At 58.0% G+C, this 24,730-nt stretch overlaps 1 protein-coding gene across 3 annotated transcripts in view; it reads right to left on the reverse strand.

Moving 5' to 3' along the window:
• BTBD19 (BTB domain containing 19) overlaps positions 1–24,730 on the reverse strand; it is a 150,981-nt gene that overhangs the window by 9,300 nt on the left and 116,951 nt on the right. For all 3 annotated transcript variants that reach the window (XM_073594011.1, XM_073594010.1, XM_073594009.1), the window contains exon 6: positions 22,132–22,263. In XM_073594011.1, the coding sequence (XP_073450112.1) occupies positions 22,132–22,263 (132 nt within the window). The remainder of the gene's footprint in view (positions 1–22,131; positions 22,264–24,730) is intronic.

Below are 24,730 nucleotides of genomic sequence, written 5' to 3' on the forward strand. Positions count from 1 at the left end.
TATTATGGTGACTTGGTAACACGGGGGGGGGGGGGAAGTACCGGTTATTATGATGACTTGGTGACACGGGGGGAAAGTGCCGGTTATTATGATGACTTGGTGACACGGGGGGGGGGGGGGAAGTGCCGGTTATTATGATGACTTGGTGACACGGGGGGGGGGGGGAAGTACCGGTTATTATGATGACTTGGTGACACGGGGGGGGAAGTACCGGTTATTATGATGACTTGGTGACACGGGGGGGGAAGTGCCGGTTATTATGGTGACTTGGTGACACGGGGGGGGGGGGAAGTACCGGTTATTATGGTGACTTGGTGACACGGGGGGGAAGTGCCGGTTATTATGGTGACTTGGTGACACGGGGGGGGGGAGTGCCGGTTATTATGGTGACTTGGTGACACGGGGGGGGGGAAGTGCCGGTTATTATGGTGACTTGGTGACACGGGGGGGGGAAGTGCCGGTTATTATGGTGACTTGGTGACATGGGGGGGTGTCGGTTATTATGGTGACTTGGTGACACGGGGGGGGAAGTGCCGGTTATTATGGTGACTTGGTGACACGGGGGGGGGGGAGTGCCGGTTATTATGATGACTTGGTGACATGGGGGGGGAAGTGCCGGTTATTATGATGACTTGGTGACATGGGGGGGGAAGTGCCGGTTATTATGGTGACTTGGTGACACGGGGGGAGTGCCGGTTATTATGGTGACTTGGTGACACGGGGGGGGAAGTGCCGGTTATTATGGTGACTTGGTGACACGGGGGGGGGGGAGTGCCGGTTATTATGGTGACTTGGTGACACGGGGGGGGGGGGGAGTGCCGGTTATTATGGTGACTTGGTGACACGGGGGGGGGGAGTGCCAGTTATTATGGTGACTTGGTGACACGGGGGGGTGTCGGTTATTATGGTGACTTGGTGACACGGGGGGGGGGAGTGTCGGTTATTATGTTGACTTGGTGACACGGGGGGGGGAGTGCCGGTTATTATGGTGACTTGGTGACACGGGGGGGGGGAGTGCCGGTTATTATGGTGACTTGGTGACACGGGGGGGGAAGTGCCGGTTATTATGGTGACTTGGTGACACGGGGGGGGGGAAGTACCGGTTATTATGGTGACTTGGTGACACGGGGGGGGGGGAGTGCCGGTTATTATGGTGACTTGGTAACACGGGGGGGGGGGTGCCGGTTATTATGGTGACTTGGTGACACGGGGGGGGGGGAGTGTCGGTTATTATGGTGACTTGGTGACACGGGGGGGGGGAGTGTCGGTTATTATGGTGACTTGGTGACACGGGGGGGGAAGTGCCGGTTATTATGGTGACTTGGTGACACGGGGGGGGGGGGAAGTGCCGGTTATTATGGTGACTTGTTGACACGGGGGGGGGGGGGAGTGCCGGTTATTATGGTGACTTGGTGACACGGGGGGGAGTGCCGGTTATTATGGTGACTTGGTGACACGGGTGGGGGGAAGTGCCGGTTATTATGGTGACTTGGTGACACGGGGGGGGGAGTGCCGGTTATTATGGTGACTTGGTGACACGGGGGGGGGGAGTGCCAGTTATTATGGTGACTTGGTGACACGGGGGGGGGGGGAAGGACCGGTTATTATGGTGACTTGGTGACACGGGGGGGGGAGTGCCGGTTATTATGGTGACTTGGTGACACGGGGGGGGGGAGTGCCAGTTATTATGGTGACTTGGTGACACGGGGGGGGGGGGGAGTGCCGGTTATTATGGTGACTTGGTGACACGGGGGGGGGGGGAGTGCCGGTTATTATGGTGACTTGGTGACACGGGGGGGGGGAAGTACCGGTTATTATGGTGACTTGGTGACACGGGGGGGGGAAGTGCCGGTTATTATGGTGACTTGGTGACACGGGGGGGGGGGGAGTGCCGGTTATTATGGTGACTTGGTGACACGGGGGGGGGGAAGTACCGGTTATTATGGTGACTTGGTGACACGGGGGGGGGAAGTGCCGGTTATTATGGTGACTTGGTGACACGGGGGGGGGGGAAGTACCGGTTATTATGGTGACTTGGTGACACGGGGGGGGGGGAAGTGCCGGTTATTATGGTGACTTGGTGACACGGTGGGGGGGGAAGTGCCGGTTATTATGGTGACTTGGTGACACGGGGGGGTGTCGGTTATTATGGTGACTTGGTGACACGGGGGGAGGGGGAGTGCCGGTTATTATGATGACTTGGTGACACGGGGGGGGGGGTGTCGGTTATTATGGTGACTTGGTGACACGGGGGGGGTGCCGGTTATTATGGTGACTTGGTGACACGGGGGAGGGGGGGGGGAGTGCCGGTTATTATGGTGACTTGGTGACACGGGGGGGGGGGGAGTTCCGGTTATTATGGTGACTTGGTGACATGGGGGGGAAGTGCCGGTTATTATGGTGACTTGGTGACACGGGGGGGGGGGGGAGTGCCGGTTATTATGATGACTTGGTGACACGGGGGGGAGTGCCGGTTATTATGGTGACTTGGTGACACGGGGGGGGGAAGTGCCGGTTATTATGATGACTTGGTGACACGGGGGGGGGGGGGGGAGTGCCGGTTATTACGGTGACTTGGTGACACGGGGGGGGAAGTGCCGGTTATTATGATGACTTGGTGACACGGGGGGGGGGGGAGTGACGGTCATTATGATGACTTGGTGACACGGGGGGGGGGGGGAGTGACGGTTATTATGGTGACTTGGTGACATGGGGGGGAAGTGCCAGTTATTATGGTGACTTGGTGACACGGGGGAGGGGGGGGGAGTGCCGGTTATTATGGTGACTTGGTGACACGGGGGGGGGGAGTGCCGGTTATTATGGTGACTTGGTGACACGGGGGGGGAAGTGCCGGTTATTATGGTGACTTGGTGACACGGGGGGGGGGAGTGCCGGTTATTATGGTGACTTGGTGACACGGGGGGGGGGGAGTGCCGGTTATTATGGTGACTTGGTGACACGGGGGGGGGGAAGTGCCGGTTATTATGGTGACTTGGTGACACGGGGGGGGGGGAAGTGCCGGTTATTATGGTGACTTGGTGACACGGGGGGGGGGAAGTGCCGGTTATTATGGTGACTTGGTGACACGGGGGGGGGGAAGTGCCGGTTATTATGGTGACTTGGTGACACCGGGGGGGGAAGTGCCGGTTATTATGATGACTTGGTGACACGGGGGGGGGGAGTGCCGGTTATTATGGTGACTTGGTGACACGGGGGGGGGGGGGAAGTGCCGGTTATTATGGTGACTTGGTGACCCGGGGGGGGGGGAGTGCTGGTTATTATGGTGACTTGGTGACACGGGGGGAGGGGGAGTGCCGGTTATTATGGTGACTTGGTAACACGGGGGGGGGGGAAGTGCCGGTTATTATGGTGACTTGGTGACACGGGGGGGGGAGTGCCGGTTATTATGGTGACTTGGTGACACGGGGGGGGGGAGTGCCGGTTATTATGGTGACTTGGTGACACGGGGGGAGGGGGAGTGCCAGTTATTATGGTGACTTGGTGACTTGGTGACACGGGGGGGGGGAAGTACCGGTTATTATGGTGACGGTGACACGGGGGGGGGGAAGTGCCGGTTGTTATGATGACTTGGTGACACGGGGGGGGAGGGGGAGTACCGGTTATTATGATGACTTGGTGACACGGGGGGGAGTGCCGGTTATTATGGTGACTTGGTGACACGGGGGGGGGAAGCGCCGGTTATTATGGTGACTTGGTGACACGGGGGGGAAGTACCGGTTATTATGATGACTTGGTGACACGGGGGGGGGGGGAAGCGCCGGTTATTATGGTGACTTGGTGACACGGGGGGGGGGGAGTGCCGGTTATTATGGTGACTTGGTGACACGGGGGGGGAAGTACCGGTTATTATGATGACTTGGTGACACGGGGGGGGAAGTGCCGGTTATTATGGTGACTTGGTGACACGGGGGGGGGAAGTGCCGGTTATTATGGTGACTTGGTGACACGGGGGGGGGGGGAAGTACCGGTTATTATGGTGACTTGGTGACACGGGGGGGGAAGTACCGGTTATTATGATGACTTGGTAACACGGGGGGGGGGAGTACCGGTTATTATGGTGACTTGGTGACACGGGGGGGGGGAAGTGCCGGTTATTATGGTGACTTGGTGACACGGGGGGGGGGAGTGCCGGTTATTATGGTGACTTGGTGACACGGGGGGGAAGTGCCGGTTATTATGGTGACTTGGTGACACGGGGGGGGGAAGTGCCGGTTATTATGGTGACTTGGTGACACGGGGGGGGGGGGAGTACCGGTTATTATGATGACTTGGTGACACGGGGGGAAGTGCCGGTTATTATGATGACTTGGTGACACGGGGGGGGGAAGTGCCGGTTATTATGATGACTTGGTGACACGGGGGGGGGGAAGTACCGGTTATTATGATGACTTGGTGACACGGGGGGGGAAGTACCGGTTATTATGATGACTTGGTGACACGGGGGGGGAAGTACCGGTTATTATGATGACTTGGTGACACGGGGGGGGGGGAAAGTACCGGTTATTATGGTGACTTGGTGACACGGGGGGGGAAGTACCGGTTATTATGGTGACTTGGTGACACGGGGGGGGGGGGGGAAGTGCCGGTTATTATGGTGACTTGGTGACACGGGGGGGGGGGGGAGTGCCGGTTATTATGGTGACTTGGTGACACGGGGGGGGAAGTGCCGGTTATTATGGTGACTTGGTGACACGGGGGGGGGGAAGTGCCGGTTATTATGGTGACTTGGTGACACGGGGGGGGGAAGTGCCGGTTATTATGGTGACTTGGTGACACGGGGGGGGGGGAGTGCTGGTTATTATGGTGACTTGGTGACACGGGGGGGAGGGGGAGTGCCGGTTATTATGGTGACTTGGTGACACGGGGGGGGGAGTGCCGGTTATTATGGTGACTTGGTGACACGGGGGGGGGGGGGGGAGTGCCGGTTATTATGGTGACTTGGTGACACGGGGGGGGGGGGGAGTGCCGGTTATTATGGTGACTTGGTGACACGGGGGGAGGGGGAGTGCCGGTTATTATGGTGACTTGGTGACTTGGTGACACGGGGGGGGAAGTACCGGTTATTATGGTGACGGTGACACGGGGGGGGGGAAGTGCCGGTTGTTATGATGACTTGGTGACACGGGGGGGAGGGGGAGTACCGGATATTATGATGACTTGGTGACACGGGGGTAGTGCCGGTTATTATAGTGACTTGGTGACACAGGGGGGGGGGAAGCGCCGGTTATTATGGTGACTTGGTGACACGGGCGGGGGGGAAGTACCGGTTATTATGATGACTTGGTGACACGGGGGGGGGGGAAGCGCCGGTTATTATGGTGACTTGGTGACACGGGGGGGGAAGTGCCGGTTATTATGGTGACTTGGTGACACGGGGGGGGAAGTATCGGTTATTATGATGACTTGGTGACACGGGGGGGGGGAAGTGCCGGTTATTATGGTGACTTGGTGACACGGGGGGGGGGAAGTGCCGGTTATTATGGTGACTTGGTGACACGGGGGGGGAAGTACCGGTTATTATGGTGACTTGGTGACACGGGGGGGGGGGGGGAAGTACCGGTTATTATGGTGACTTGGTGACACGGGGGGGGAAGTACCGGTTATTATGATGACTTGGTGACACGGGGGGGGGGGAGTGCCGGTTATTATGGTGACTTGGTGACACGGGGGGGGGAAGTGCCGGTTATTATGGTGACTTGGTGACACGGGGGGGAAGTACCGGTTATTATGGTGACTTGGTGACACGGGGGGGGGGAAGTACCGGTTATTATGGTGACTTGGTGACACGGGGGGGGAAGTACTGGTTATTATGATGACTTGGTGACACGGGGGGGGGGGAAAGTACCGGTTATTATGGTGACTTGGTGACACGGGGGGGGAAGTACCGGTTATTATGGTGACTTGGTGACACGGGGGGCGGGGAAGTGCCGGTTATTATGGTGACTTGGTGACACGGGGGGGGGGGAGTGCCGGTTATTATGGTGACTTGGTGACACGGGGGGGAAGTGCCGGTTATTATGGTGACTTGGTGACACGGGGGGGGGAAGTGCCGGTTATTATGGTGACTTGGTGACACGGGGGGGGGGGAAGTACCGGTTATTATGATGACTTGGTGACACGGGGGGGAAGTGCCGGTTATTATGATGACTTGGTGACACGGGGGGGGGGGGAGTGCCGGTTATTATGATGACTTGGTGACACGGGGGGGGGAAGTACCGGTTATTATGATGACTTGGTGACACGGGGGGGGGGGAAGTACCGGTTATTATGGTGACTTGGTGACACGGGGGGGGAAGTGCCGGTTATTATGGTGACTTGGTGACACGGGGGGGGGGAGTGCCGGTTATTATGGTGACTTGGTGACACAGGGGGGGGGAAGTGCCGGTTATTATGGTGACTTGGTGACACGGGGGGGGGAAGTGCCGGTTATTATGGTGACTTGGTGACATGGGGGGGTGTCGGTTATTATGGTGACTTGGTGACACGGGGGGGGGGAAGTGCCGGTTATTATGGTGACTTGGTGACACGGGGGGGGGGAGTGCCGGTTATTATGATGACTTGGTGACATGGGGGGGAAGTGCCGGTTATTATGATGACTTGGTGACATGGGGGGGAAGTGCCGGTTATTATGATGACTTCGTGACACGGGGGGGGAGTGCCGGTTATTATGGTGACTTGGTGACACGGGGGGGGAAGTGCCGGTTATTATGGTGACTTGGTGACACGGGGGGGGGGGGAGTGCCGGTTATTATGATGACTTGGTGACACGGGGGGGGGGGGGAGTGCCGGTTATTATGGTGACTTGGTGACACGGGGGGGGGGAGTGCCGGTTATTATGGTGACTTGGTGACACGGGGGGGGGGTGTCGGTTATTATGGTGACTTGGTGACACAGGGGGGGGGAGTGTCGGTTATTATGGTGACTTGGTGACACGGGGGGGGGGAGTGCCGGTTATTATGGTGACTTGGTGACACGGGGGGGGGGGGGTGCCGGTTATTATGGTGACTTGGTGACACGGGGGGGGGAAGTGCCGGTTATTATGGTGACTTGGTGACACGGGGGGGGAGTGCCGGTTATTATGGTGACTTGGTGACACGGGGGGGGGGTGCCGGTTATTATGGTGACTTGGTGACACGGGGGGGGGAGTGTCGGTTATTATGGTGACTTGGTGACACGGGGGGGGGAGTGTCGGTTATTATGGTGACTTGGTGACACGGGGGGGGGAAGTGCCGGTTATTATGGTGACTTGGTGACACGGGGGGGGGGGAAGTGCCGGTTATTATGGTGACTTGGTGACACGGGGGGGGGGAGTGCCGGTTATTATGGTGACTTGGTGACACGGGGGGGGAGTGCCGGTTATTATGGTGACTTGGTGACACGGGTGGGGGGAAGTGCCGGTTATTATGGTGACTTGGTGACACGGGGGGGGAGTGCCGGTTATTATGGTGACTTGGTGACACGGGGGGGGGAGTGCCAGTTATTATGGTGACTTGGTGACACGGGGGGGGGGAGTACCGGTTATTATGGTGACTTGGTGACACAGGGGGGGGAGTGCCGGTTATTATGGTGACTTGGTGACACGGGGGGGGGGAGTGTCGGTTATTATGGTGACTTGGTGACACGGGGGGGGAGTGCCGGTTATTATGGTGACTTGGTGACACGGGGGGGGGAGTGCCGGTTATTATGGTGACTTGGTGACACGGGGGGGGAAGTGCCGGTTATTATGGTGACTTGGTGACACGGGGGGGGGAGTGCCGGTTATTATGGTGACTTGGTGACACGGGGGGGGGGGGAGTGTCGGTTATTATGGTGACTTGGTGACACGGGGGGGGGGGAGTGTCGGTTATTATGGTGACTTGGTGACACGGGGGGGGGGGAAGTGCCGGTTATTATGGTGACTTGGTGACACGGGGGGGGGGAAGTGCCGGTTATTATGGTGACTTGGTGACACGGGGGGGGGAGTGCCGGTTATTATGGTGACTTGGTGACACGGGGGGGGGGAGTGCCGGTTATTATGGTGACTTGGTGGCACGGGTGGGGGGAAGTGCCGGTTATTATGGTGACTTGGTGACACGGGGGGGGGGGGAGTGCCGGTTATTATGGTGACTTGGTGACACGGGGGGGGGGAGTGCCGGTTATTATGGTGACTTGGTGACACGGGGGGGGAGTGCCGGTTATTATGGTGACTTGGTGACACGGGGGGGGGGAGTGCCGGTTATTATGGTGACTTGGTGACACGGGGGAGGGAGTGCCGGTTATTATGGTGACTTGGTGACACGGGGGGGGAGTGCCAGTTATTATGGTGACTTGGTGACACGGGGGGGGGGGGAGTACCGGTTATTATGGTGACTTGGTGACACGGGGGGGGGGGAGTGCCGGTTATTATGGTGACTTGGTGACACAGGGGGGGGGAGTGCCAGTTATTATGGTGACTTGGTGACACGGGGGGGGGGGGAGTGCCGGTTATTATGGTGACTTGGTGACACGGGGGGGGGGGGAGTGCCGGTTATTATGGTGACTTGGTGACACGGGGGGGGGAAGTGCCGGTTATTATGGTGACTTGGTGACACAGGGGGGGGGGGGAAGTACCGGTTATTATGGTGACTTGGTGACACGGGGGGGGGAAGTGCCGGTTATTATGGTGACTTGGTGACACGGGGGGGGGGGAAGTGCCGGTTATTATGGTGACTTGGTGACACGGGGGGGGGTGTTGGTTATTATGGTGACTTGGTGACACGGGGGGAGGGGGAGTGCCGGTTATTATGATGACTTGGTGACACGGGGGGGGGTTTCGGTTATTATGGTGACTTGGTGACACGGGGGGGGTGCCGGTTATTATGGTGACTTGGTGACACGGGGGGGGGGGGAAGTGCCGGTTATTATGGTGACTTGGTGACACGGGGGGGGGAGTGCCGGTTATTATGGTGACTTGGTGACATGGGGGGGAAGTGCCGGTTATTATGGTGACTTGGTGACACGGGGGGGGGAGTGCCGGTTATTATGATGACTTGGTGACACGGGGGGGGGGGAGTGCCGGTTATTATGGTGACTTGGTGACACGGGGGGGGAAGTGCCGGTTATTATGATGACTTGGTGACACGGGGGGGGGGAGTGCCGGTTATTATGGTGACTTGGTGACACGGGGGGGGAAGTGCCGGTTATTATGGTGACTTGGTGACACCGGGGGGGGAAGTGCCGGTTATTATGATGACTTGGTGACACGGGGGGGGGGGGAGTGCCGGTTATTATGGTGACTTGGTGACACGGGGGGGGGGGGAGTGCCGGTTATTATGGTGACTTGGTGACACGGGGGGGGGGGAGTGCCGGTTATTATGGTGACTTGGTGACATGGGGGGGAAGTGCCGGTTATTATGGTGACTTGGTGACACGGGGGAGGGGGGGGGAGTGCCGGTTATTATGGTGACTTGGTGACACGGGGGGGGGGGAGTGCCGGTTATTATGGTGACTTGGTGACACGGGGGGGAAGTGCCGGTTATTATGGTGACTTGGTGACACGGGGGGGGGGGAAAGTGCCGGTTATTATGGTGACTTGGTGACACGGGGGGGGGGGGAGTGCCGGTTATTATGGTGACTTGGTGACACGGGGGGGGGGGGAGTGCCGGTTATTATGGTGACTTGGTGACATGGGGGGGAAGTGCCGGTTATTATGGTGACTTGGTGACACGGGGGAGGGGGGGGGGAGTGCCGGTTATTATGGTGACTTGGTGACACGGGGGGGGGGAGTGCCGGTTATTATGGTGACTTGGTGACACGGGGGGGGAAGTGCCGGTTATTATGGTGACTTGGTGACACGGGGGGGGGGGGGAGTGCCGGTTATTATGGTGACTTGGTGACACGGGGGGGGGGGGGAGTGCCGGTTATTATGGTGACTTGGTGACACGGGGGGGGGGGAGTGCCGGTTATTATGGTGACTTGGTGACACGGGGGGGGGGAAGTGCCGGTTATTATGGTGACTTGGTGACACGGGGGGGGGGGAGTGCCGGTTATTATGGTGACTTGGTGACACGGGGGGGAAGTGCCGGTTATTATGGTGACTTGGTGACACCGGGGGGGGAAGTGCCGGTTATTATGATGACTTGGTGACACGGGGGGGGGGAGTGCCGGTTATTATGGTGACTTGGTGACACGGGGGGGGGGGGAAGTGCCGGTTATTATGGTGACTTGGTGACACGGGGGGGGGGGGAGTGCTGGTTATTATGGTGACTTGGTGACACGGGGGGGAGGGGGAGTGCCGGTTATTATGGTGACTTGGTGACACGGGGGGGGGAAGTACCGGTTATTATGGTGACGGTGACACGGGGGGGGGGAAGTGCCGGTTGTTATGATGACTTGGTGACACGGGGGGGGAGGGGGAGTACCGGTTATTATGATGACTTGGTGACACGGGGGGGGAGTGCCGGTTATTATGGTGACTTGGTGACACGGGGGGGGGGGGAAGCGCCGGTTATTATGGTGACTTGGTGACACGGGGGGGAAGTACCGGTTATTATGATGACTTGGTGACACGGGGGGGGGGGGAAGCGCCGGTTATTATGGTGACTTGGTGACGGGGGGGGGAAGTGCCGGTTATTATGGTGACTTGGTGACACGGGGGGGGAAGTACCGGTTATTATGATGACTTGGTGACACGGGGGGGGAAGTGCCGGTTATTATGGTGACTTGGTGACACGGGGGGGGGGAAGTGCCGGTTATTATGGTGACTTGGTGACACGGGGGGGAAGTACCGGTTATTATGGTGACTTGGTGACACGGGGGGGGGAAGTACCGGTTATTATGATGACTTGGTGACACGGGGGGGGGGAAGTGCCGGTTATTATGGTGACTTGGTGACACGGGGGGGAAGTACCGGTTATTATGGTGACTTGGTGACACGGGGGGGGGGGAAGTACCGGTTATTATGGTGACTTGGTGACACGGGGGGGGGAAGTACCGGTTATTATGATGACTTGGTGACATGGGGGGGGGGAAAGTACCGGTTATTATGGTGACTTGGTGACACGGGGGGGAAGTACCGGTTATTATGATGACTTGGTGACATGGGGGGGGGAAGTGCCGGTTATTATGGTGACTTGGTGACACGGGGGGGAAGTACCGGTTATTATGGTGACTTGGTGACACGGGGGGGGGGAAGTGCCGGTTATTATGGTGACTTGGTGACACGGGGGGGGAAGTGCCGGTTATTATGGTGACTTGGTGACACGGGGGGGAAGTGCCGGTTATTATGGTGACTTGGTGACACGGGGGGGGGGGGAGTACCGGTTATTATGATGACTTGGTGACACGGGGGGGAAGTGCCGGTTATTATGATGACTTGGTGACACGGGGGGGGGGAAGTGCCGGTTATTATGATGACTTGGTGACACGGGGGGGGGGGAAGTACCGGTTATTATGATGACTTGGTGACACGGGGGGGGAAGTACCGGTTATTATGATGACTTGGTGACACGGGGGGGGAAGTACCGGTTATTATGATGACTTGGTGACACGGGGGGGGGGAAAGTACCGGTTATTATGGTGACTTGGTGACACGGGGGGGGAAGTACCGGTTATTATGGTGACTTGGTGACACGGGGGGGGGAAGTGCCGGTTATTATGGTGACTTGGTGACACGGGGGGGGGGGGGGGAGTGCCGGTTATTATGGTGACTTGGTGACACGGGGGGGGAAGTGCCGGTTATTATGGTGACTTGGTGACACGGGGGGGGAAGTGCCGGTTATTATGGTGACTTGGTGACACGGGGGGGGGGGGGGAGTACCGGTTATTATGATGACTTGGTGACACGGGGGGGAAGTGCCGGTTATTATGGTGACTTGGTGACACGGGGGGGGGAGTGCCGGTTATTATGGTGACTTGGTGACACGGGGGGGGGGGGGGGGAGTACCGGTTATTATGATGACTTGGTGACACGGGGGGGGGGGAGTGCCGGTTATTATGGTGACTTTGTGACACGGGGGGGGGGGGGAGTACCGGTTATTATGATGACTTGGTGACACGGGGGGGGGGGAAGTACCGGTTATTATGATGACTTGGTGACACGGGGGGGGAAGTCCCGGTTATTATGATGACTTGGTGACACGGGGGGGGGAAGTGCCGGTTATTATGGTGACTTGGTGACACGGGGGGGGGGGGAAGTACCGGTTATTATGGTGACTTGGTGACACGGGGGGGGGGGAAGTACCGGTTATTATGGTGACTTGGTGACACGGGGGGGAAGTGCCGGTTATTATGGTGACTTGGTGACACGGGGGGGAAGTGCCGGTTATTATGGTGACTTGGTGACACGGGGGGGGAAGTGCCAGTTATTATGGTGACTTGGTGACACCGGGGGGGAAGTGCCGGTTATTATGGTGACTTGGTGACACGGGGGGGGGGGAAGTGCCGGTTATTATGGTGACTTGGTGACACGGGGGGGGGAAGTGCCGGTTATTATGGTGACTTGGTGACACGGGGGGGGGGAAGTGCCGGTTATTATGGTGACTTGGTGACATGGGGGGGTGTCGGTTATTATGGTGACTTGGTGACACGGGGGGGGGAAGTGCCGGTTATTATGGTGACTTGGTGACACGGGGGGGGGGGAAGTACCGGTTATGATGGTGACTTGGTGACACGGGGGGGAAGTGCCGGTTATTATGGTGACTTGGTGACACGGGGGGGAAGTGCCGGTTATTATGGTGACTTGGTGACACGGGGGGGGGAAGTGCCAGTTATTATGGTGACTTGGTGACACCGGGGGGGAAGTGCCGGTTATTATGGTGACTTGGTGACACGGGGGGAAGTACCGGTTATTATGGTGACTTGGTGACACGGGGGGGGGGGGAGTGCCGGTTATTATGGTGACTTGGTGACACGGGGGGGGGGAGTGCCGGTTATTATGATGACTTGGTGACACGGGGGGGGGGGGGAGTGCCGGTTATTATGGTGACTTGGTGACACGGGGGGGGGGGTGCCGGTTATTATGGTGACTTGGTGACACGGGGGGGGGTGTCGGTTAGTATGGTGACTTGGTGACACAGGGGGGGGGAGTGTCGGTTATTATGGTGACTTGGTGACACGGGGGGGGGGAGTGCCGGTTATTATGGTGACTTGGTGACACGGGGGGGGGGGAGTGCCGGTTATTATGGTGACTTGGTGACACGGGGGGGGGGAAGTGCCGGTTATTATGGTGACTTGGTGACACGGGGGGGGGAGTGCCGGTTATTATGGTGACTTGGTGACACGGGGGGGGGGGTGCCGGTTATTATGGTGACTTGGTGACACGGGGGGGGGAGTGTCGGTTATTATGGTGACTTGGTGACACGGGGGGGGGGAGTGTCGGTTATTATGGTGACTTGGTGACACGGGGGGGGGAAGTGCCGGTTATTATGGTGACTTGGTGACACGGGGGGGGGGGAAGTGCCGGTTATTATGGTGACTTGGTGACACGGGGGGGGGAGTGCCGGTTATTATGGTGACTTGGTGACACGGGGGGGGGAGTGCCGGTTATTATGGTGACTTGGTGACACGGGTGGGGGGAAGTGCCGGTTATTATGGTGACTTGGTGACACGGGGGGGGGGAGTGCCGGTTATTATGGTGACTTGGTGACACGGGGGGGGGAGTGCCAGTTATTATGGTGACTTGGTGACACGGGGGGGGGGAGTACCGGTTATTATGGTGACTTGGTGACACGGGGGGGGGGAGTGCCGGTTATTATGGTGACTTGGTGACACGGGGGGGGGGAGTGTCGGTTATTATGGTGACTTGGTGACACGGGGGGGGAGTGCCGGTTATTATGGTGACTTGGTGACACGGGGGGGGGGAGTGCCGGTTATTATGGTGACTTGGTGACACGGGGGGGGGGGGGGGAGTGTCGGTTATTATGGTGACTTGGTGACACGGGGGGGGGGGGAGTGTCGGTTATTATGGTGACTTGGTGACACGGGGGGGGGGGAAGTGCCGGTTATTATGGTGACTTGGTGACACGGGGGGGAAGTGCCGGTTATTATGGTGACTTGGTGACACGGGGGGGGAGTGCCGGTTATTATGGTGACTTGGTGACACGGGGGGGGGAGTGCCGGTTATTATGGTGACTTGGTGGCACGGGTGGGGGGAAGTGCCGGTTATTATGGTGACTTGGTGACACAGGGGGGGGGAGTGCCGGTTATTATGGTGACTTGGTGACACGGGGGGGGGAGTGCCGGTTATTATGGTGACTTGGTGACACGGGGGGGGAGTGCCGGTTATTATGGTGACTTGGTGACACGGGGGGGGGGAGTGCCGGTTATTATGGTGACTTGGTGACACGGGGGAGGGAGTGCCGGTTATTATGGTGACTTGGTGACACGGGGGGGGAGTGCCAGTTATTATGGTGACTTGGTGACACGGGGGGGGGGGAGTACCGGTTATTATGGTGACTTGGTGACACGGGGGGGGGGGGAGTGCCGGTTATTATGGTGACTTGGTGACACGGGGGGGGGGGGAGTGCCAGTTATTATGGTGACTTGGTGACACGGGGGGGGGGGAGTGCCGGTTATTATGGTGACTTGGTGACACGGGGGGGGGGGAGTGCCGGTTATTATGGTGACTTGGTGACACGGGGGGGGGAAGTGCCGGTTATTATGGTGACTTGGTGACACAGGGGGGGGGGGAAGTACCGGTTATTATGGTGACTTGGTGACACGGGGGGGGGGAAGTGCCGGTTATTATGGTGACTTGGTGACACGGGGGGGGGGGAAGTGCCGGTTATTATGGTGACTTGGTGACACGGGGGGGGTGTTGGTTATTATGGTGACTTGGTGACACGGGGGGAGGGGGAGTGCCGGTTATTATGATGACTTGGTGACACGGGGGGGGTGTCGGTTATTATGGTGACTTGGTGACACGGGGGGGGGTGCCGGTTATTATGGTGACTTGGTGACACGGGGGGGGGGGGAAGTGCCGGTTATTATGGTGACTTGGTGACACGGGGGAGGGGGGGGGAGTGCCGGTTATTATGGTGACTTGGTGACACGGGGGGGGGAGTGCCGGTTATTATGGTGACTTGGTGACATGGGGGGGAAGTGCCGGTTATTATGGTGACTTGGTGACACGGGGGGGGGGAGTGCCGGTTATTATGATGACTTGGTGACACGGGGGGGGGAGTGCCGGTTATTATGGTGACTTGGTGACACGGGGGGGAAGTGCCGGTTATTATGATGACTTGGTGACACGGGGGGGGGGGAGTGCCGGTTATTATGGTGACTTGGTGACACGGGGGGGGAAGTGCCGGTTATTATGGTGACTTGGTGACACCGGGGGGGGAAGTGCCGGTTATTATGATGACTTGGTGACACGGGGGGGGGGAGTGCCGGTTATTATGGTGACTTGGTGACACGGGGGGGGGGGAAGTGCCGGTTATTATGGTGACTTGGTGACACGGGGGGGGGGGAGTGCCGGTTATTATGGTGACTTGGTGACATGGGGGGGAAGTGCCGGTTATTATGGTGACTTGGTGACACGGGGGAGGGGGGGGGAGTGCCGGTTATTATGGTGACTTGGTGACACGGGGGGGGGGGGGGAGTGCCGGTTATTATGGTGACTTGGTGACACGGGGGGGGGGGAAGTGCCGGTTATTATGGTGACTTGGTGACACGGGGGGGGGGGAAGTGCCGGTTATTATGGTGACTTGGTGACACGGGGGGGGGGGAGTGCCGGTTATTATGGTGACTTGGTGACACGGGGGGGGAAGTGCCGGTTATTATGGTGACTTGGTGACACCAGGGGGGGAAGTGCCGGTTATTATGATGACTTGGTGACACGGGGGGGGGGAGTGCCGGTTATTATGGTGACTTGGTGACACGGGGGGGGGGGGGGAAGTGCCGGTTATTATGGTGACTTGGTGACACGGGGGGGGGGAGTGCTGGTTATTATGGTGACTTGGTGACACGGGGGGGAGGGGGAGTGCCGGTTATTATGGTGACTTGGTGACACGGGGGGGGGGGAAGTGCCGGTTATTATGGTGACTTGGTGACACGGGGGGGGGAGTGCCGGTTATTATGGTGACTTGGTGACACGGGGGGGAGTGCCGGTTATTATGGTGACTTGGTGACACGGGGGGGAGGGGGAGTGCCGGTTATTATGGTGACTTGGTGACTTGGTGACACGGGGGGGGGGAAGTACCGGTTATTATGGTGACGGTGACACGGGGGGGGGGAAGTGCCGGTTGTTATGATGACTTGGTGACACGGGGGGGGAGGGGGAGTACCGGTTATTATGATGACTTGGTGACACGGGGGGGAGTGCCGGTTATTATGGTGACTTGGTGACACGGGGGGGGGGGGGAAGCGCCGGTTATTATGGTGACTTGGTGACACGGGGGGGAAGTACCGGTTATTATGATGACTTGGTGACACGGGGGGGGGGGGGAAGCGCCGGTTATTATGGTGACTTGGTGACGGGGGGGGGAAGTGCCGGTTATTATGGTGACTTGGTGACACGGGGGGGGGAAGTACCGGTTATTATGATGACTTGGTGACACGGGGGGGGGAAGTGCCGGTTATTATGGTGACTTGGTGACACGGGGGGGGGGAAGTGCCGGTTATTATGGTGACTTGGTGACACGGGGGGGAAGTACCGGTTATTATGGTGACTTGGTGACACGGGGGGGGGAAGTACCGATTATTATGATGACTTGGTGACACGGGGGGGGGAAGTGCCGGTTATTATGGTGACTTGGTGACACGGGGGGGAAGTACCGGTTATTATGGTGACTTGGTGACACGGGGGGGGGGGAAGTACCGGTTATTATGGTGACTTGGTGACACGGGGGGGGGAAGTACCGATTATTATGATGACTTGGTGACACGGGGGGGGGGAAGTGCCGGTTATTATGGTGACTTGGTGACACGGGGGGGAAGTACCGGTTATTATGGTGACTTGGTGACACGGGGGGGGGGGAAGTGCCGGTTATTATGGTGACTTGGTGACACGGGGGGGGAAGTGCCGGTTATTATGGTGACTTGGTGACACGGGGGGGAAGTGCCGGTTATTATGGTGACTTGGTGACACGGGGGGGGGGAGTACCGGTTATTATGATGACTTGGTGACACGGGGGGGAAGTGCCGGTTATTATGATGACTTGGTGACACGGGGGGGGGAAGTGCCGGTTATTATGATGACTTGGTGACACGGGGGGGGGGGAAGTACCGGTTATTATGATGACTTGGTGACACGGGGGGGGAAGTACCGGTTATTATGATGACTTGGTGACACGGGGGGGGGAAGTACCGGTTATTATGATGACTTGGTGACACGGGGGGGGGGGAAAGTACCGGTTATTATGGTGACTTGGTGACACGGGGGGGGAAGTACCGGTTATTATGGTGACTTGGTGACACGGGGGGGGGGAAGTGCCGGTTATTATGGTGACTTGGTGACACGGGGGGGGGGGGAGTGCCGGTTATTATGGTGACTTGGTGACACGGGGGGGGAAGTGCCGGTTATTATGGTGACTTGGTGACACGGGGGGGGAAGTGCCGGTTATTATGGTGACTTGGTGACACGGGGGGGGGGGGAAGTACCGGTTATTATGATGACTTGGTGACACGGGGGGGAAGTGCCGGTTATTATGGTGACTTGGTGACACGGGGGGGGGGGGAGTACCGGTTATTATGATGACTTGGTGACACGGGGGGGGGGGGAGTGCCGGTTATTATGGTGACTTGGTGACACGGGGGGGGAAGTCCCGGTTATTATGATGACTTGGTGACACGGGGGGGGGAAGTGCCGGTTATTATGGTGACTTGGTGACACGGGGGGGGGGGAAGTACCGGTTATTATGGTGACTTGGTGACACGGGGGGGGGGAAGTACCGGTTATTATGGTGACTTGGTGACACGGGGGGGAAGTGCCGGTTATTATGGTGACTTGGTGACACGGGGGGGAAGTGCCGGTTATTATGGTGACTTGGTGACACGGGGGGGGAAGTGCCAGTTATTATGGTGACTTGGTGACACCGGGGGGGAAGTGCCGGTTATTATGGTGACTTGGTGACACGGGGGGGGGGGGGAGTGCCGGTTATTATGGTGACTTGGTGACACGGGGGGGGGAAGTGCCGGTTATTATGGTGACTTGGTGACACGGGGGGGGGAAGTGCCGGTTATTATGGTAACTTGGTGACATGGGGGGGTGTCGGTTATTATGGTGACTTGGTGACACGGGGGGGGGAAGTGCCGGTTATTATGGTGACTTGGTGACACGGGGGGGGGAAGTACCGGTTATTATGGTGACTTGGTGACACGGGGGGGAAGTGCCGGTTATTATGGTGACTTGGTGACACGGGGGGGAAGTGCCGGTTATTATGGTGACTTGGTGACACGGGGGGGGGAAGTGCCAGTTATTATGGTGACTTGGTGACACCGGGGGGGAAGTGCCGGTTATTATGGTGACTTGGTGACACGGGGGGAAGTACCGGTTATTATGGTGACTTGGTGACACGGGGGGGGGGAGTGCCGGTTATTATGGTGACTTGGTGACACGGGGGGGGGGAGTGCCAGTTATTATGGTGACTTGGTGACACGGGGGGGGGGAGTGCCGGTTATTATGGTGACTTGGTGACACGGGGGGGGGAGTGCTGGTTATTATGATGACTTGGTGACACGGGGGGGGGGAGTGCTGGTTATTATGGTGACTTGGTGACACGGGGGGGGGGGAAGTGCCAGTTATTATGGTGACTTGGTGACACGGGGGGAAGTACCGGTTATTATGGTGACTTGGTGACACGGGGGGGGAGTGCCAGTTATTATGGTGACTTGGTGACACGGGGGGGGGGGGGGGAAGTGCCGGTTATTATGGTGACTTGGTGACACGGGGGGGAGTGCCGGTTATTATGGTGACTTGGTGACACGGGGGGAAGTGCCAGTTATTATGGTGACTTGGTGACACCGGGGGGGAAGTGCCGGTTATTATGGTGACTTGGTGACACGGGGGGGGGGGGAAGTGCCGGTTATTATGGTGACTTGGTGACACGGGGGGGGGGGAAGTGCTGGTTATTATGGTGACTTGGTGACACGGGGGGGAAGTGCCGGTTATTATGGTGACTTGGTGACACGGGGGGGGGAGTGCCGGTTATTATGATGACTTGGTGACATGGGGGGGGAAGTGCCGGTTATTATGATGACTTGGTGACACGGGGGGGGGGGAGTGCCGGTTATTATGATGACTTGGTGACACGGGGGGGAAGTGCCGGTTATTATGGTGACTTGGTGACACGGGGGGGGGGAGTGCCGGTTATTATGATGACTTGGTGACACGGGGGGGGGGGAGTGCCGGTTAATATGGTGACTTGGTGACACGGGGGGGGGAAGTGCCGGTTATTATGGTGACTTGGTGACACGGGGGGGGTAGTGCCGGTTATTATGGTGACTTGGTGACACGGGGGGGGGGGAGTGCCGGTTTTTATGGTGACTTGGTGACACGGGGGGGGGAGTGTCGGTTATTATGGTGACTTGGTGACACGGGGGGGGGGAAGTGCCGGTTATTATGGTGACTTGGTGACACGGGGGGGGGGAGTGTCGGTTATTATGGTGACTTGGTGACACGGGGGGGGGAAGTGCCGGTTATTATGATGATTTGGTGACACGGGGGGGGGAAGTTCCGGTTATTATGATGACTTGGTGACACGGGGGGGGGGGAAGTGCCGGTTATTATGATGACTTGGTGACACGGGGGGGGAAGTGCCGGTTATTATGGTGACTTGGTGACACGGGGGGGGGGGAAGTGCCGGTTATTATGGTGACTTGGTGACACGGGGGGGGGGGGGAGTGTCGGTTATTATGGTGACTTGGTGACACGGGGGGGGAAGTGCCGGTTATTATGGTGACTTGGTGACACGGGGGGGGGGAAGTGCCGGTTATTATGGTGACTTGGTGACACGGGGGGGGGGAAGTACCGGTTATTATGGTGACTTGGTGACACGGGGGGGGGGAGTGCCGGTTATTATGGTGACTTGGTGACACGGGGGGGGGAGTGCCGGTTATTATGGTGACTTGGTGACACGGGGGGGGGGGGGGGAGTGTCGGTTATTATGGTGACTTGGTGACACGGGGGGGGGGAAGTGCCGGTTATTATGGTGACTTGGTGACACGGGGGGGGGGGGGAAGTGCCGGTTATTATGGTGACTTGGTGACACGGGGGGGGGGGGAGTGTCGGTTATTATGGTGACTTGGTGACACGGGGGGGGGAGTGCCGGTTATTATGGTGACTTGGTGACACGGGGGGGGGGAAGTGCCGGTTATTATGGTGACTTGGTGACACGGGGGGGGGAGTGCCGGTTATTATGGTGACTTGGTGACACGGGTGGGGGGAAGTGCCGGTTATTATGGTGACTTGGTGACACGGGGGGGGGGGAGTGCCGGTTATTATGGTGACTTGGTGACACGGGGGGGGGAGTGCCGGTTATTATGGTGACTTGGTGACACGGGGGGGGGGGAGTGCCGGTTATTATGGTGACTTGGTGACACGGGGGGGGGGGGAAGTACCGGTTATTATGGTGACTTGGTGACACGGGGGGGGGGAAGTGCCGGTTATTATGGTGACTTGGTGACACGGGGGGAGGGGGAGTGCCGGTTATTATGGTGACTTGGTGACACGGGGGGGAAGTGCCGGTTATTATGGTGACTTGGTGACACGGGGGGAGGGGGAGTGCCGGTTATTATGGTGACTTGGTGACACGGGGGGGAAGTGCCGGTTATTATGATGACTTGGTGACACGGGGGGAGGGGGAGTGCCGGTTATTATGGTGACTTGGTGACACGGGGGGGGGGGGAAGTGCCGGTTATTATGGTGACTTGGTGACACGGGGGGGGGGAGTGCCGGTTATTATGGTGACTTGGTGACACAGGGGGGGGGGAAGTGCCGGTTATTATGATGACTTGGTGACACGGGGGGGGGGAGTGCCGGTTATTATGGTGACTTGGTGACACGGGGGGGGGGGGGAGTGCCGGTTATTATGATGACTTGGTGACACGGGGGGGGGGGGGGAGTGCCGGTTATTATGATGACTTGGTGACACGGGGGAGGGGGGGGGAGTGCCGGTTATTATGGTGACTTGGTGACACGGGGGGGGGGGGGGAAGTGCCGGTTATTATGGTGACTTGGTGACACGGGGGGGAGTGCCGGTTATTATGGTGACTTGGTGACACGGGGGGGGGAAGTGCCGGTTATTATGATGACTTGGTGACACGGGGGGGGGGGAGTGCCGGTTATTATGATGACTTGGTGACACGGGGGGGGGAGTGCCGGTTATTATGGTGACTTGGTGACACGGGGGAGGGGGGGGGAGTGCCGGTTATTATGGTGACTTGGTGACACGGGGGGGGGGAAGTGCCGGTTATTATGGTGACTTGGTGACACGGGGGGGGGGGAGTGCCGGTTATTATGGTGACTTGGTGACACGGGGGGGGGGAAGTGCCGGTTATTATGGTGACTTGGTGACACGGGGGGGGGGAAGTGCCGGTTATTATGATGACTTGGTGACACGGGGGGGGGGGGGGTGCCGGTTATTATGGTGACTTGGTGACACGGGGGGGGGGGGGGAAGTGCCGGTTATTATGGTGACTTGGTGACACGGGGGGGGGGGAGTGCCGGTTATTATGGTGACTTGGTGACACGGGGGGTGTCTCTATCACCATTGTTAAGAATTATAGACCCTTCATTTCTATGTAAACTCACAATCTGCGGGGAGACGATCGTTATTTCCCCCCCTGTATATCTCTGAAAATTGATCAATCCTGATGTAGTGAGGTCTGTACCATGTGATCACTGTGACCAATCACAGCTTAGCAACACTGAGTGGCATAAAACTCATCCATCCATTGATTACAAGTCATGTGGTCTGATGTGATTGGTCACAGCGATCACATGACACTGGCAGTGGGCTGATATAGTGATCTGTTGTGTCGCCCCCACAGCTCCGCCCAGCGCGGCGCATTCTTCGGAGGACGTCACATGACATTAGGATTGTCACCTCCGTTTATTATACTCAGCACAGGAAATATGATGACAGGTCCACTTTACATTCGCTGGAAAATACCCGATCGTGTTCCATTCACCACCCATTGGTCGGGATCACTCACTGAGCTGACGTGGGCCCATTCCCGGACGGCGTGAATCAGAGGAACTTCATCCAGGGAGATTCGATCGCTCTGCAGGATGCTGATCATTCCCAGATCAGAGAGTTCCCGGAAACTCCGCGTCCGAACGACTTCCTGCGAGGAAAGACGATTAATAATAACAGACGATCCCCGGAGCCCATCGATTAACTCACATCAAACATCTGATCCGTATTAACCCCTGACACCCCACATCCGATCCGTATTAACCCCCGACACCCCACATCCGATCCGTATTAACCCCCGACACCCCACATCCGATCCGTATTAACCCCCGACACCCCACATCCGATCCGTATTAACCCCCGACACCCCACATCCGATCCGTATTAACCCCCGACACCCCACATCCGATCCCTATTAACCCCCGACACCCCACATCCGATCCGTATTAACCCCCAACACCCAACATCCGATCCGTATTAACCCCTGACACCCCACATCCGATCCGTATTAACCCCCGACACCCCACATCCACTCCGTATTAACCCCCGACACCCCACATCCGCTACGTATTAACCCCCAACACCCCACATCCGATCCGTATTAACCCCCAACACCCAACATCCGATCCGTATTAACGCCTGGCACTCCACATCCGCTACGTATTAACCCCCGACACTCCACATCCGATCCGTATTAACCCCCGACACCCCACATCCGATCCGTATTAACCCCTGACACCCCACATCCACTCCGTATTAACCCCTGACACCCTACATCCAATCTGTATTAACCCCTGACACCCCACATCCGATCCGTATTAACCCCTGACACCCCACATCCACTCCGTATTAACCCCTGACACCCTACATCCAATCTGTATTAACCCCTGACACCCTACATCCAATCTGTATTAACCCCCGACACCCCACATCCGATCCGTATTAACCCCTGACACCCCACATCCACTCCGTATTAACCCCTGACACCCTACATCCAATCTGTATTAACCCCTGACACCCCACATCCGATCCGTATTAACCCCTGACACCCCACATCCGATACGTATTAACCCCTGACACCCCACATCCGATCCATATTAACCCCCGACACCCCACATCCGATCCGTATTAACCCCCGACACCCCACATCCGATCCGTATTAAACCCCGACACCCCACATCCGATCCGTATTAACCCCCGACACCCCACATCCGATCCGTATTAACCCCCGACACCCCACATCCGATCCGTATTAACCCCCGACACCCCACATCCGATCCGTATTAACCCCCGACACCCCACATCCGATCCGTATTAACCCCCGACACCCCACATCCGTATTAACCCCCGACACCCCACATCCGATCCGTATTAACCCCCGACACCCCACATCCAATCCGTATTAACCCCCAACACCCAACATCCGATCCGTATTAACCCCTGACACCCCACATCCGATCCGTATTAACCCCCGACACCCCACATCCGATCCGTATTAACCCCCGACACCCCACATCCGATCCGTATTAACCCCCGACACCCCACATCCGATCCGTATTAACCCCCGACACCCCACATCCGATCCGTATTAACCCCCGACACCCCACATCCGATCCGTATTAACCCCCGACACCCCACATCCACTCCGTATTAACCCCCGACACCCCACATTCGCTACGTATTAACCCCCAACACCCCACATCCGATCCGTATTAACCCCCAACACCCAACATCCGATCCGTATTAACCCCTGGCACTCCACATCCGCTACGTATTAACCCCCGACACTCCACATCCGATCCGTATTAACCCCCGACACCCCACATCCGATCCGTATTAACCCCTGACACCCCACATCCACTCCGTATTAACCCCTGACACCCTACATCCAATCTGTATTAACCCCCGACACCCCACATCCGATACGTATTAACCCCTGACACCCCACATCCGATCCGTATTAAACCCCGACACCCCACATCCGATCCGTATTAACCCCCGACACCCCACATCCGATCCGTATTAACCCCCGACACCCCACATCCGATCCGTATTAACCCCCGACACCCCACATCCGATCCGTATTAACCCCCGACACCCCACATCCACTCCGTATTAACCCCCGACACCCCACATCCGCTACGTATTAACCCCCAACACCCCACATCCGATCCGTATTAACCCCTGACACCCCACATCCGATCCGTATTAACCCCCGACACCCCACATCCACTCCGTATTAACCCCCGACACCCCACATCCGCTACGTATTAACCCCCAACACCCAACATCCGATCCGTATTAACCCCCGACACTCCACATCCGATCCGTATTAACCCCCGACACTCCACATCCGATCCGTATTAACCCCCGACACCCCACATCCGATCCGTATTAACACCCGACACCCCACATCCACTCCGTATTAACCCCTGACACCCTACATCCAATCTGTATTAACCCCTGACACCCCACATCCGATACGTATTAACCCCTGACACCCCACATCCGATCCGTATTAACCCCCGACACCCCACATCCACTCCGTATTAACCCCTGACACCCCACATCCGATCCGTATTAACCCCCGACACCCCACATCCACTCCGTATTAACCC

This window comes from Aquarana catesbeiana, linkage group LG07 (assembly GCF_042186555.1).
Source record: "Aquarana catesbeiana isolate 2022-GZ linkage group LG07, ASM4218655v1, whole genome shotgun sequence".
In the NCBI taxonomy this organism is placed as follows: Eukaryota; Metazoa; Chordata; class Amphibia; order Anura; family Ranidae; genus Aquarana; species Aquarana catesbeiana.